Below are 12,915 nucleotides of genomic sequence, written 5' to 3'. Positions count from 1 at the left end.
AAACTTACATCAGACATTCAGATCCACCGATTCCTATGATGTTAATGTTTGAATTTTGAAACAGTTGAATGGTGTTAGGAAGTTGTGCTTCGAATAAGGAGCCAATAAAGAAGGCCTTGCGCCTAAGGAAGAGAAACAAAACATGAGGTCCCAAACAAGACAAACGCAGACTCAAGGATTAGGATTTGTATGCTCACGGGTAGAAGGCTTTTTCACTAAAGTTGTAGCAAAGGGACATGTGTCATATGCTAAGAATATTGTTAGATTTGTATGAGGTAGTGACGAAGTGCCTGCAATTATGGAGAACCGTTCTTAGAGCTTCGGCAAATGCTAAGTTGATGTAAGTATGCATTTTGTAGAAGGAATGAAAAATACAGTCTCTGAATTCCTTCCTTTTTCTCTATTATTCTACTATGGAGGTTGCAGTCCTTATAAAATCTATTTTAGTCCTTTGTGCCCTAATATGTATCAATTGGTGCTTAAGTCTTATCCACATAATCTTTACATTGAATGATCTTTCAACTACTACAGACATTAATAGTCAAGCATAAAACAGTATCACCATCATTATGGTATGGTACATGCAGTGTGGAACTACCATTTACCACTAGAAAGTTGCATCGCTTTACTTGTGTAGGGAAATGTTTGTTCTTCAAATTGAAAACTACCAAGGTTGCGTCTGCACTTCATCCAAACCATGTTGAATAGGAAAAGGTCCTGCAATCCAAAATTCTCCATTGCTGTTTTGGGAAAAAAACCCGTTTCTATGATCATCATCCTCAGCCTCAAAATCCAACTCTTCAAAAATATCCTCAAAACCATCATCATAACCATCTTTAAAATTGTCCATCTCAATATTATCATCATCACTGTCATAACTATTTTGATCAGTACCATTCAAGCTGCCAACATCTTTGTCAATCCTATTCTTCCTTCTCTCTCGTCTCATTCTCTTGGATTCCCTTGCCAAATCCATCCATCTATCTTGTATGAATAAAGCCCCATCCTTCTCCAATAAGTCACCCTTCTCACCAAACCCCTCCACCAAGAAAACTGAGTCCCGTTCCCCTTTCAAACTCACATAAAATAATTCTGGGTGCCTTATAATCATCCCTCTCAGCTTGTTAGGGAGGCCAAACTCCTTTCTGAAATGGGTCAAGTGGTCTATTAAAGTCCGCTTCTCAACCGTCATTGCAAGAACCTCCCTTACTAGTGCACAAGATCTCTTCTCTGCCTCCAATGACTCCTTGGTCAAAGACTCAGCAGGATTCCTATAGGGGCACACTTGTGGCATTTCTTCAAATTTCAGCAAGAAATCCTGGTGACGTCTCTTCAAATTAAGCCCCTTTTGAAGGCTCAATTGCTTGAACTTCAAAGGACGGTCAACTATGAAACCAAGAGAATTGGATGATGATGCAGGAGGCACCAAAGGCTTTGCCAAGTTGACATCCCAAGATGCAAGCTCAAGTGTGCGGCCATAGGACGTGTCAACAATCTTGAACCTGTCCGGATGGTCGTTGCACAACCGGGATCGAAAATTCGGAGGGAGACCAAGATCAGGGGCAAAGTGAACCAATTTCGACAGAAGCAACCGGTGGTGCGAAGATAGCATAAGAAGCTTTTGGAGTTTGGTTGCCAACATGTTGGAAACGGAAGATTGAAGATTAAATTCCTCAGAAGCAAGGGCAGCTGCAGCTGGAGTTAATCGAACACAGAGTTGGGGATGCAACTTGGTTGCATTGAGTGGCGTGGGTGGCCATGGCATATTGAAGAGTTCAAATATGGATGGATAACGATGAATCATGGAAAGTATGGAACGAGGCTTAGAAAGACAAAGATAAGAGCGGCATTTTGACAAAATGTGAAGTGGAATATAGTGTTTAGGTTTAGAGAGAAGTAGAGTTTTTAACTTTTGAACAAACCTAGTTTTGTTCTTCATGGCAACATGCCTGTCGAGTGAACGGTCACGCACAAGTTTGATAGATGAACAAGAAATTGAAACTGAGACATTATTGAGATAATTACGGGGTTTTAGTTTTTTATTCATAGAAAGGGAAAAAAGTGTTGTTCCACCAAGAACAAAGGTGGAACTTAGGGAAGAACCTGGTTTGGGATTGTTGAATGAGAGAGGAACACAAAATGCCATTTTTAACGCTTCAACGAATCAATTACCAAACCTGAAAACTAACAAAGAAAAAAATAATAATTAGACGACTCAAATCGTAATGAGATAGAACACCAAAGTCTGACTGAATTAATTTGCATGGCAGGTTTAATTAGAATGAACTTTGTTTCAATTGCACATCGCAGTGGCCGCGATTCCAAGGAAGCGTCGAACTTATCTTTTTTTTTTAAATTTTCCGGCGAGGCAGAGACGTTTTGCAACTTCCGGCGACTGGCGAGGCAGAAAGAGTTAAAAGAGGAAAGGAGAGTCAATGGCTTCTTCCGGTGAGGCAGAAAGAAAAAGAGGAAGAGATTGGGCTCAAAGAAGTGGTGGCTGATAATAGGACAAATAGAAAGAAACTAGAGTTTCTTACTTTCTTTTGCTTTTGGGGTCAGTGGGTATTGGGCCTGCAGTTTAAATTTTACACTCTTCAACCCAAACAATATTAATTAATTCATAGTATAAATAAATATAATTTTTTTAAAAAAATATTCTATTATATTTAAAAAATATAGAAAAATAATAATACATAGTTATATAATAGAACAAATGTATAACATATAATTCTATAAAAATATACATGTTTTTAATTTTCCATTTGGGTTTATTAAAAAAAAATCCATTTGATCCTTTCATTTACAATAACTTTTTTTTTTTTATTTTCTATGATATAAAATATTTCATTTGTGTCTTTATAGTTGTAATTTTTTTTTTTATCTTTTTGGTCGTTTCTATCTAAAGTTGCATAATTATGTTTGAGATTAACATGAATTAAATGAGTTACATCATATTTATTTCAAATGACATTGGTTGGCGCTTGACCAAAAAAACTAGAAGGATAAAAAAATGCCACTAAGAAAGAAAAAAAATGAAATGTTTTAACTAATCATAATTTGGGGTGGTATGTTAACTTTTTTTCTTATTATTTTCTCTCTAATGGTATATTGGTATGTAAACTGCTACCTAAGTTGGTAATTTAAAATAAAATGAGAGAGCAACTATTAAAATTGCTCTTATAAAATGGTGCGCTCTGATAGTTTCAACATGTTAAATTGGCATCATCCAACTGCTTCAAAATTCAAACACATTTAATTTAACTAGAGAAACCCAAACATCGTAAGAATAAACTAATCTGAATATTCTATGCAAGTTTATATCATGAACCCGTAGGAAAGTAATGTTATGGGTACTCAGTGCCAGCAGCACTTTATGTTTTCTCCTAAGTATCTTCAATGCAGGTAATCTTGAAATTAATGATTGAAGACCAAAATAAAATGGGGTGCATAAATTTAGGCATTTAGCATGGCAGTACAGAATAAAAGATAATAAAATACCAGAGAGAAACCAAACCTATCATATTTTGATACAATAGGTAGCACAAACCACTCCCCTCCTCACAGCATACTCCTTTCTTGAACCGGAAATTTCTAATGAGAAAAATTAAAAAATTCGCACTCATATCTACTTTGTGTCTTTCTCCTGTTAGAAAATTCCAGAGATGGAGAGGCCTCTGGATAACCAAGATAACATCTTGTCTGATCTCACCAAACACCTCTCCAGATCTTGATCATATCATTGAATACAGTAACAGCTATATCAAATTATATATTGATTGAAAAATAAACTAACATGGAAAATAAAATCTAGTGATTTGCACCATACATTACAATTACATTGGTAAAAACCGAATAAGAAAAAAGACATAAACATGCCCTCTAATTTTCTCCTCCCAAGGACTTGGAGCTTGCTGAAGAGATGTTACTTATGGCATGAGAAGAGGAGGTCTTTGAGACGTTGCTCTTCACCTGGGAACTTTGGGTGGAGTCTGATTCAGTGTAGAAAACTAAACTCTCCTGGTTATCAACAAACACTTGAAGGGACCTTGGAATTGGAGGCAAATTCACCTCCAAGATCCCCTCAAGGATTTGAACCACTTGACCCATGCTTGGCCGTTGAGCCTCATTGTCTTGAATACACCATGAAGCAACTTTTATTATTCTAGTCACTTCCTCGATCTCAGCATTACCCTCCAAACTAGGGTCCAACAGGCCAGCAACACTGTCACCTTGGACAACAACATTTGCTGCAAAGGAAGGGAAGAAGGTAACTTTGCCATCTTCTGATGGCTCAGAGTTCCTCCTACCTGATACAAACTCAAAAAGCATCATTCCATAGCTGTACACATCAGCTTTGGCTGTGATAGCCACCCCAGAAATCCACTCTGGAGCAAGATAGCCTCTTGTTCCTCTCATGGTTGTGAGGACCCTGCTGAAATCCCTTCCAACAAGCTTAGCCAGGCCAAAATCTGCAACCTTGGGACAAAATTCAGCATCTAGGAGAATGTTTTCTGGCTTCACATCACAGTGTATGATACAATCTCTACACTTCTCGTGAAGATAAGTCAATCCCCTTGCAGTTCCCAACGCAATTTGGTATCTCATTTTCCAGTCCAACACCTTAGAGTTCTTGTTATGGAACAAATGGAAATCCAAGGAGCCATTTGGCATGTAATCATAAACTAGTAACCTTTTGGCACCTTCGGAGCAGAATCCGCGGAGCCTAACGAGATTAACATGTTGCACTGTCCCTATTGTGCTAACTTCTGTTCGGAACTGTTTCTCTCCTTGGCTAATACTTTCCAATTTCTTCACTGCCACCCCACTGGAATCACCCAATGTTCCTTTGAAAACAGAACCAAACCCTCCTCCTCCCAATTTCTCAGAGAAATTCTTCGTTGCATTTTGCAAATCTCTGTACCCAAATGCCACCAACGAACCCTCCACAGGCTTTCTTGCTCCAACCATTCTCTTCCTTCGCCTAATCACAAAAAACAAAAGAATTGCCAAGAGAATCCCAATGCCAACAACCACACCCACAACCACACCAATGATCATCCCAATTTTGCTTTTATCATCATGAAACTCAGATGCTGCAAGTTTGACATACAAAGTTTGTCCGCTACTATCATCTTGAGATAACTGTTGTAAATTCAGAAGGTTGTCAAACCAAATTGAACACCCGTTACTGTCAAATGCATAAGCTTTGCAGGAGCAGTTGTTCAAGCAAATTGATTCACATTCCCCTGCATTCCCTGATCCCACAGATTGTTCATGTTTAGGTAATGCAATGTTTGGAATTGCTACAAACCCGTCCTTATCCCCGTTAGAGGGATTCAAATTCTCGCATTGCAACTTGGTTTTCCTTTCACACCCACCTGAGTAATCAACCAGATTCCAATCAGACGGTGATTTCGGCTCAAAACCAGGTAAACAGTTACAATACGGCATTGAATTTTCAGTGCAGCTCCCAAACGCGCCACAAAAGGCATAAACCTCACACTGTTGTCTCGGCTGCGACCAAAACAAGTTCCACTGCTGAGCATTTTCCAACCACGTGAATTGCTTGACCTGCCCCGAGACATCCATCACGAACCGCGATATGATGGACGAGTTATACATGGAGTATGTGAAATAGCTCTCGTTCTCGTTCGTCACAAACGAGAAATTGTAGATATAATTCGCCCTCATCTCGGGAACCAAGCTGAAAATGTGTCCATTCCAAGCACCACTTGTCCAATACTCTTCAGACTTGTTCCAAAGGATCAAATAAGAGGTGCTTCCTTTGGGGTCTAGTTCTAGAGAAAAAAGACCCGTGGCAGGATCTTCGTTGTTCTTCCATGAAGTGAGGTACTGAGGTTTTTTAGTTTTGTTGTCGAGTTTAATTTTGCCGCCCGGAAGCCACGTGTCGGTTGGGTGATCAAAACTCTGCCACAGAGAATCTGAATCTGAAGCAGAAGCATCATTAGGCCTATTTGTTAACACAAGATTCCCAGAATCTCGGAGAACAGCTACTACAACAGAATCTGACCTGGGAGAAGTTATGTTTGTTGACCAAACTTGATTTGAAGATCCATCTAAGAGAACTAAATTGCCACCTGAAATTGTTAACGTGGCAGTGTTCTTATCAGAGACAGGGTTGTCCCTATTTGCTACCCAAACTATTGTTTGTATGGTGACCTTTTTGTACCATATGCCTATGTAGTAGTTAGAGGTGTTACCTGGCTTGAAGAAACCCAATTCAAAGATTTCACCTTTAGAGAGGAGAGTTTGATCCCCAGTGAGAGTTTGGTTTGAAGAAACGTTCGTGAGAGCTGCAAGGGAATTGTGGGTGAGCAAAGAGAAAAAGAGGGTGAGAAGAGAGATGCAGAACCATGGGTTCCTCATGTGGTTGTAGGGAGAAATTAAGAAGGAAATTGTACTTGGATTTCGATGCATTGGAGACAGAGAAACTATGAATGAAGGAACAAGTGAACAACGAAGAAAAGTAGTTAGTAGTTAATGCTCTAACGGCGACTGTTGTGTTCATCAAGTTTTATTTTCTGACTATTCTTTCTTCTAACTAACGTGTTATGTCACTGTCATGAGTTGTAAACGTCTTGTGAGTTGTGATGATCATTCAGCAAGCCGTCATGAATTGGAACCTTATTCACATTATTTTAAATTTAAAATTACAATATTTGTGATTGATATTTTGTATGTAATATCTTTGGATTTTTTTACTAGAAAAAGCATACGACTTTTGGGCCATTTTGTGAAGAGCTAAAGGTCAAACAATAGTTTTTTGTTTTTGCTTTTTTTTAGCACACATTTGGTTTTTGAATGAGAAAGCAGTAATGTGAAAACGATACAGCAAAGTTTATGCGTGAAGTGTGAACTGTGAAGCAGTATTTCTCTTCTGGCTAATGCTTATTCACACTTGGGCCATAATTCAATCTTCTAAAGTCTAAACTGACAAAACTAAACTTTAAGACAACAACAGTAAATAACAAGTCTAGTTGAACTGGAAAAGGTATTTTATTGTTGAATTAAACATAAAATTGTGGTAAATACATGCATATGTAGTTTATTCAAATTTCCCGTTGTCTAAGTTGATATTTCGTAACTTTTCTCTTTTATAACCAGAGCCATATAATGCGATACGAATTCGCTGAAGTTAAGAAAAAGCAAAGGCCGATGATTATGGCTCTTCTTCCATAGTAACAGCGTGCCCTGGAGATTTTCCTGCTTTGGTCCATGTAAATTTTCAATTTTTAAAGTAAATTATCACGAGACTTGACCAGTTAGATCATTTCTGTTGTCTATAAATGAATTAGTAATTGCATTAGCTTCATGACATTCTCTAGATTAAGGGACTGACCCAACCAAGCATTTTATCTTAATTCAGAAGAACATTCGTTACACAACAATGCATGGTTCTAATTCCTAATCGAAATCTTCCTATAAAAAAAATCCTAATCCAAATCCACGTTTTTTTAATCATAGGGTATTTTGAACGTTTAATTTATTTTAAATTATTCAAAGTAGTAATCCTTATTCAATCACTTGAAAACGAATATTATGCGTGGTCTTAATTCGCGTTTTTGCCGAACGAGTTTGAGAATGTGTTCACCCTAGTACCATCTCATCCTATTATTCATCACCAAAAAAAATAAAATCTCCGCGTACTATTTGCGAATAATTTGTATAAATTTTAAAATTGATAATATTATAGATTATTGTTTTCCATCATTTTCCCTTCTTTTAATGATGATGAAGACATTGGTCATCAAGTTGAGAGGTTAGTTGGGAAAAGAAGGTAGCATTAATGTGTAATATGGATAGAAAACACCCAATAAAGTTAAGGGTCCGTTTGGTTCGCAAAATTCTAGGGATAAGACAGGATAAAAATAATTGTATTGTATTTGATTTCTAAAATGGATGTGGTACAAAACAAAAAGAATCAAGGCAAAACAATAGTCTAAAATTTTGTTACTCGCTGTATCATGTGACAATAAAGTGAAGCAATAGAAGGATTCAAATATTCAATTGAATAGGGTATTGGAGTTTTTTCAATTGCAAATAAGTGGTACTGGTACCAATTCTTCAATTGGAATTGAAATCCTCTCAAGTTAATTTCTTAGGTCTCTTCCCTATTCATGGTAATCGAATTTCTTGAATTGAAACCCTAACAATCGCTTACATAATTGCGCAAGATGAGAGATTTAAATTAGTTAATCCAAAAGCAAATAATATATATTATTTTATAGTATATTATAATAATAATGTTAAAATAAAATTATATTTAATTAAATAATTAATATTAAAATGGATATTTCAATAAATTTTATATTATTTTATTTGTGTTGTTGATTGGTTATCAAACAATGCACAACATAAAAAAATTATTCTATATCTCAAATGTTTGTCATGTGTTGTTTTTCTTGTATTATATTGTAGCGTGTATCAAAGGCAACCTGGTATGTGTGTGTTTTTCTATATGATGTTGGCATGATCCTACCCTGAGCTCGGATCACGGTGGTGAGGGTGTTGGTTATCCTCGTGCTAGCTGAAGCAACATAAAAAAGTAGTGCTTATTTTCAAAGACTTTCACGTTCATATTAGAAACTAATATATATAATAATGATGTAAATATAGAGAGAGGACACACATATATATAGGCGTGCTTGCAAGAGGTGGTGTGTGAAGTAATTCTCATCAGTTGTGTGTTTGTTATAAAAAGACATTGTTGAGAATTAAAGATTGGTGATTCAGGCTACATTGAGCAAAAATTGCATGCAAGATTTATTATGTCAAATAAGCAACTGAGTGATTTGAGGCTGGGTTAATTAATAATATATGATCAAATGTGTCCACTTTTCGGGCTAGAATGTCGATATCGAAGTGATAGACAATTGAGTGGGAAACTAGATTTTGGCTGGACTCAAGTCATAACAGTTAAGTGTAGGCTGTGTCCACTTATCCAGAAACCAGAATGGTAGGGTTCCAAAGATTCACTAGGCTAACAAAGTCTCCACATTCTTCTATCTTTTAAAGTTGTTTAGAATGTTGTTTAAAGATAATATGATCATGTCCCATAAGGTATTATCTAGGATTGTTGGTATGATGGGTTGGTCTAAGTTTATTTTTGTTTTTATTTATCTTAAAATTTGATAAGATTATTTATTTAATTTGATTAAGATTATATAAATACTATATAGGACATGATCATATTATCTTTATATTATTACTGATAAAAATATTAATATTAACATTACATACAGTTAAATTATAAAATTAAAGAAATACAATTAAATTTAAAATACATTTAATAATATTTATTTCAAAACAAATAAAATCAATATAAATATAATGTAATCTAATGTCATCATGTGAAAAATATTATATATTAACACTATATTATTATTGTTTCTCAATAATGATATATTTGTAATTTCATTATTTATTTACTTTTTAAAAAAATGTTTAATTCAAACTATTACAAATTGAATTGAATTATAAAAAAATTAAATTATAATAAAAATTGATATGATTAAATAATTAATATTTTTCCTCAAAATCAATCTTAGTACAATTATTACAAACAGTAAAATTCTTTAATTGAATATTTAACTTAACTCTATATTCATATTCGAACTCAAAATTATTAATTAAGTTGAAAAACATATTAGATGGTAAAATTTGTATTTAATTAAATAAGGTAAGTTTTGTATTTATTCAAACAAATAAATTCATAAATTATTGAACGAGTCAGATTTCATTAATATTCCGGCCAACACTTGATATTAAAAGCTGTCGATATTATGAGATATGATCAATCATCAATGAATTCCCCATACAATAATGACATTATATTGTTCAATTAATAATTTAAGACTCTGTCCTTAATTCCATTCTCTTCACTATTTATTTAGTCTCTGTATTTATTTCATTTTAAGTTTTAATATAGATAGATAGATGTAAATTGTGAGAATTTTTCTTGCAATATATGAGAAATAAGAATTAAAATTTCGGAATATTGTTAAAGGATGGTTACGACTAAAAGTTACTCAGTGATTATATAATTACATAAAATTTCGTTCATATTGTTTCCATTTCGATAATTAAAATATAATTTAATGATTTATATTTGTAGTTTTCATTTTCATTTCTTAAAGTAATTAAGAATTATTATGATATGCCTGTGAAAGCTTAAATTACTCCAAAAGTAATTCCGGTCGGAGTTACTTTAGCCACTGATTTTTTGTATATATTACACATTTTCTTTTTTCTTGAGTTTGGTCCGGTTCAGGCCGTAGTAAGTCACCCATAAATTTGAACCTATTTTTACAACTTTAGATATTTTGATATTATCTCAAAGACTATGGATAATGCTACGTAATGATATAGTTGACATTAATTTACTCATATTTCAAAGTACGTAGTATATAATACGTTAGTTCAAATTTATTTAACGAAATGTTGAACAGTTTTTAAATTTTATAAAAATTTGTAAATTTAATCTATTCAATAAAAAATTTAATTTAATAGTTTCATCGTTAAAATATTATATATATATATATATATATAATATTATTGAGTAAAATAACTTTAGTAAAACTTACTCTTGTATTAATTTAACAACTAATAGCTTTACTTGATAAATATAAAATATATACTCACCACCAATAAACAAAAGTTCAAATCACTTATTTTATTTATTTAATTTGATGTTTTATTTTTTAAAATTTTTTATTTTGGTCTTTTATATTTTGAAAAGAAATTAAAATATTTCTTCCATCATTACAAATTTAATACAATTAATAAAAATAAAGATACTAATTAACGATTAAAAATCATCACAAAATATAAATTTGTTTTTCCTTCATTTTTCTCTTCTTGTACTCCCTTCTCTTTCCTCCTCCCTATTTTTTGATATCTTCATCTCCAACTCAACAAAAATCATAGACTGTATAAGTAGTAGAATCTCATGATAGTTGTTGCCTTCCACTCCACCTACGACCCAAAATCTTCTCATTCACCAAATATGTCAAACACAATTTCAGGTCTAGTAAATTGTAACTTTTATTTTCATATCTAGAAGGTTCTTGTTGGATCAACTATAGAGAGGTGAAAGGGCGCTGATTCTTGGTGGACAACTCTAACAACAATTTGCGATGGTGATAATTGATGACCTACTAACGACACGGTACGTGGTATCATCAAAGGTGGTGGGGAGGGCGCAGAGGGTCTACGTATACATCGGCATCATTGACTAAACTCAGGTCTATGTAGAATAAAGAGAAGGTAGAGATATGAAGAGTGGATGATTTTATTCTCAATAATAGAAGGCCTTTTATAGGTAAATATTACATAATAATAATCAAATGATCATAAAAGAAAAAAACCCAACAGTTGTAACCTATATTCTATTAATAAAGATGATTATTAACCATTAAAAGAACGGTTACAAAGTTTATAGAATATAGAAAGCCAACGATCTCAACAGCATAAAACATGTGATTTTTGTTTTATGTTGTTGAGTTGAGGATAAAGATGATGAAAGATGAAGGAGGAGGAAGATGAAGGGAAAAAAATAGACATATTTTGTGGCAATTTTTAGTTATTAATATCTTTATTTCACTAATAGTGTTAAGTTTGCAATGACGGAAAGATTATTTTGATTCTTTTTTTAAAATATAAATGACTAAAATAAAAATTTTAAAAGATAAAAGAATAAATTAAACAAAAAATAAGATAAAAGATCAAATAGATTATTTGACTCAAACAAAACTATTATGAAAGGTGAAGAGATACTAGAGCATTACTTTGGAAGTAGTGATTCCAATTAGGTTGTCAGCTCACCCCAATAATTACATCTCACACACTTTTGAATATATTAATGAGAAAAGGATTAACAAAAGTTATTTATGTAACATCAAATTTATTCATGTTAAATTTTATCTTGAGTGACAATATGGATATATAACTGATTTAATAAATTGTCATAAAAAAAGTAGTTCTCTCAATTTTTTTTAATATAAGATCATAAGTTTCTTTTTTATAATATGGATAACTAATCTCATAAAGTGTTAATAAAGTAAAAAAAATAGTGGTCTAAATTTGTTTTTCATAAGAATGGCTAAAAATAATTATTAAACTTATTAAATTTTAAATATAGTTTAAAAAATGGCTAAAAAATAATAAGTTAACTTATTAAATTAAAAATATTAGATAAAATAATTATTAAATTGGCCAACATAAATGTAAAATGATATAAATAATGATAAAACAATAGGGATGAAAATGAGAAAATAAATAGAAATTTAGAAATTTATAAGCTATTTTTTTATAAAAAAAAAAGACTACAAAAATGTTAAAAACTATATTTAAAATACTACCAAAATGTTACAAACTATTTTAAAAAAATTATATAGCTTGCTTGTTATGATGAAGTTATTACTATTTTGCTCCTCACTTTATCTTCAAGATCAACCCATGGGAAGTCCAATAAATGTAATGAATAAAAATACAATTATAAAGGTAAACTTCACAGCGGAGATTGAATTGTAATTTTAAAAATTTTTAGAGTCTTTTTGATGAGAACAAATCTATCTTTTGAAGTATAAGTGTTAATAATTTTGTAAGACAGATAATAAATTTTCACAAATACAAATTTCAACCATAGAAACAAATTTTGTAAAACTGAAAGAGTTTTCAAATAAAATCAAATTCAAACCCCCTAAGTCATTTGAATATAGAAGAGAAATAAAAGCATATAACACAAAGATTTATACTTGTTCTTCTCTAGCAATCAGATTACATCCAATTCTTGGCTAACCACCAACTTCACAAAGTTACAAGTATTTGTCATTATCACTTCTCACTCCACAACTCAAGTTCTACATCAAGCTTGAAATAACTCAGTATTCTGTC

General features: G+C 32.8%; 2 protein-coding genes across 3 annotated transcripts; both read right to left on the bottom strand.

The window, feature by feature from the left end:
* Nucleotides 1–372: 372 nt before the first annotated feature.
* LOC114378473 (protein WHAT'S THIS FACTOR 1, chloroplastic-like) lies at nt 373–2,512 on the bottom strand. The gene is made up of 2 exons (XM_028337070.1): nt 2,104–2,512; nt 373–2,001 (listed from the first exon to the last, which is right to left on the bottom strand). The coding sequence occupies exons 1-2, from the start codon at nt 2,144–2,146 to the stop codon at nt 665–667; spliced, it is 1,380 nt and encodes a 459-aa protein (XP_028192871.1). The 5' UTR covers nt 2,147–2,512; the 3' UTR covers nt 373–664.
* A 909-nt stretch (nt 2,513–3,421) lies between these two features.
* LOC114378471 (G-type lectin S-receptor-like serine/threonine-protein kinase At2g19130) lies at nt 3,422–6,507 on the bottom strand. 2 transcript variants are annotated; one of them, XM_028337067.1, is made up of 2 exons: nt 6,222–6,507; nt 3,422–6,098 (listed from the first exon to the last, which is right to left on the bottom strand). In XM_028337067.1, exons 1-2 carry the CDS (start codon nt 6,436–6,438, stop codon nt 3,880–3,882), a joined length of 2,436 nt encoding a protein of 811 aa, XP_028192868.1. In that variant the 5' UTR covers nt 6,439–6,507; the 3' UTR covers nt 3,422–3,879. The 2 variants fall into 2 exon arrangements, with proteins under 2 accessions (XP_028192868.1, XP_028192867.1); XM_028337066.1 differs by having other exon boundaries at nt 3,422–6,507.
* Nucleotides 6,508–12,915: the final 6,408 nt, after the last annotated feature.

This window comes from Glycine soja, chromosome 12 (assembly GCF_004193775.1).
Source record: "Glycine soja cultivar W05 chromosome 12, ASM419377v2, whole genome shotgun sequence".
Lineage (NCBI taxonomy): Eukaryota > Viridiplantae > Streptophyta > Magnoliopsida > Fabales > Fabaceae > Glycine > Glycine soja.
Note: the sequence above shows the minus strand (reverse complement) of the source record. Positions and strands in the feature narration are given on the sequence as shown.

Excerpts from the sequence above, each read along its gene's own strand:
- LOC114378473 (XM_028337070.1), bottom strand. The coding sequence starts at position 2,146 with ATGGCATTTTGTGTTCCTCTCTCATTCAACAATCCCAAACCAG. Across the intron at positions 2,002-2,103 it reads ATTCAACAATCCCAAACCAG|TTTCAATTTCTTGTTCATCT; the intron begins GTTCTTCCCTAA and ends ATAATGTCTCAG.
- LOC114378471 (XM_028337066.1), bottom strand. The coding sequence starts at position 6,438 with ATGCATCGAAATCCAAGTACAATTTCCTTCTTAATTTCTCCCTACAAC.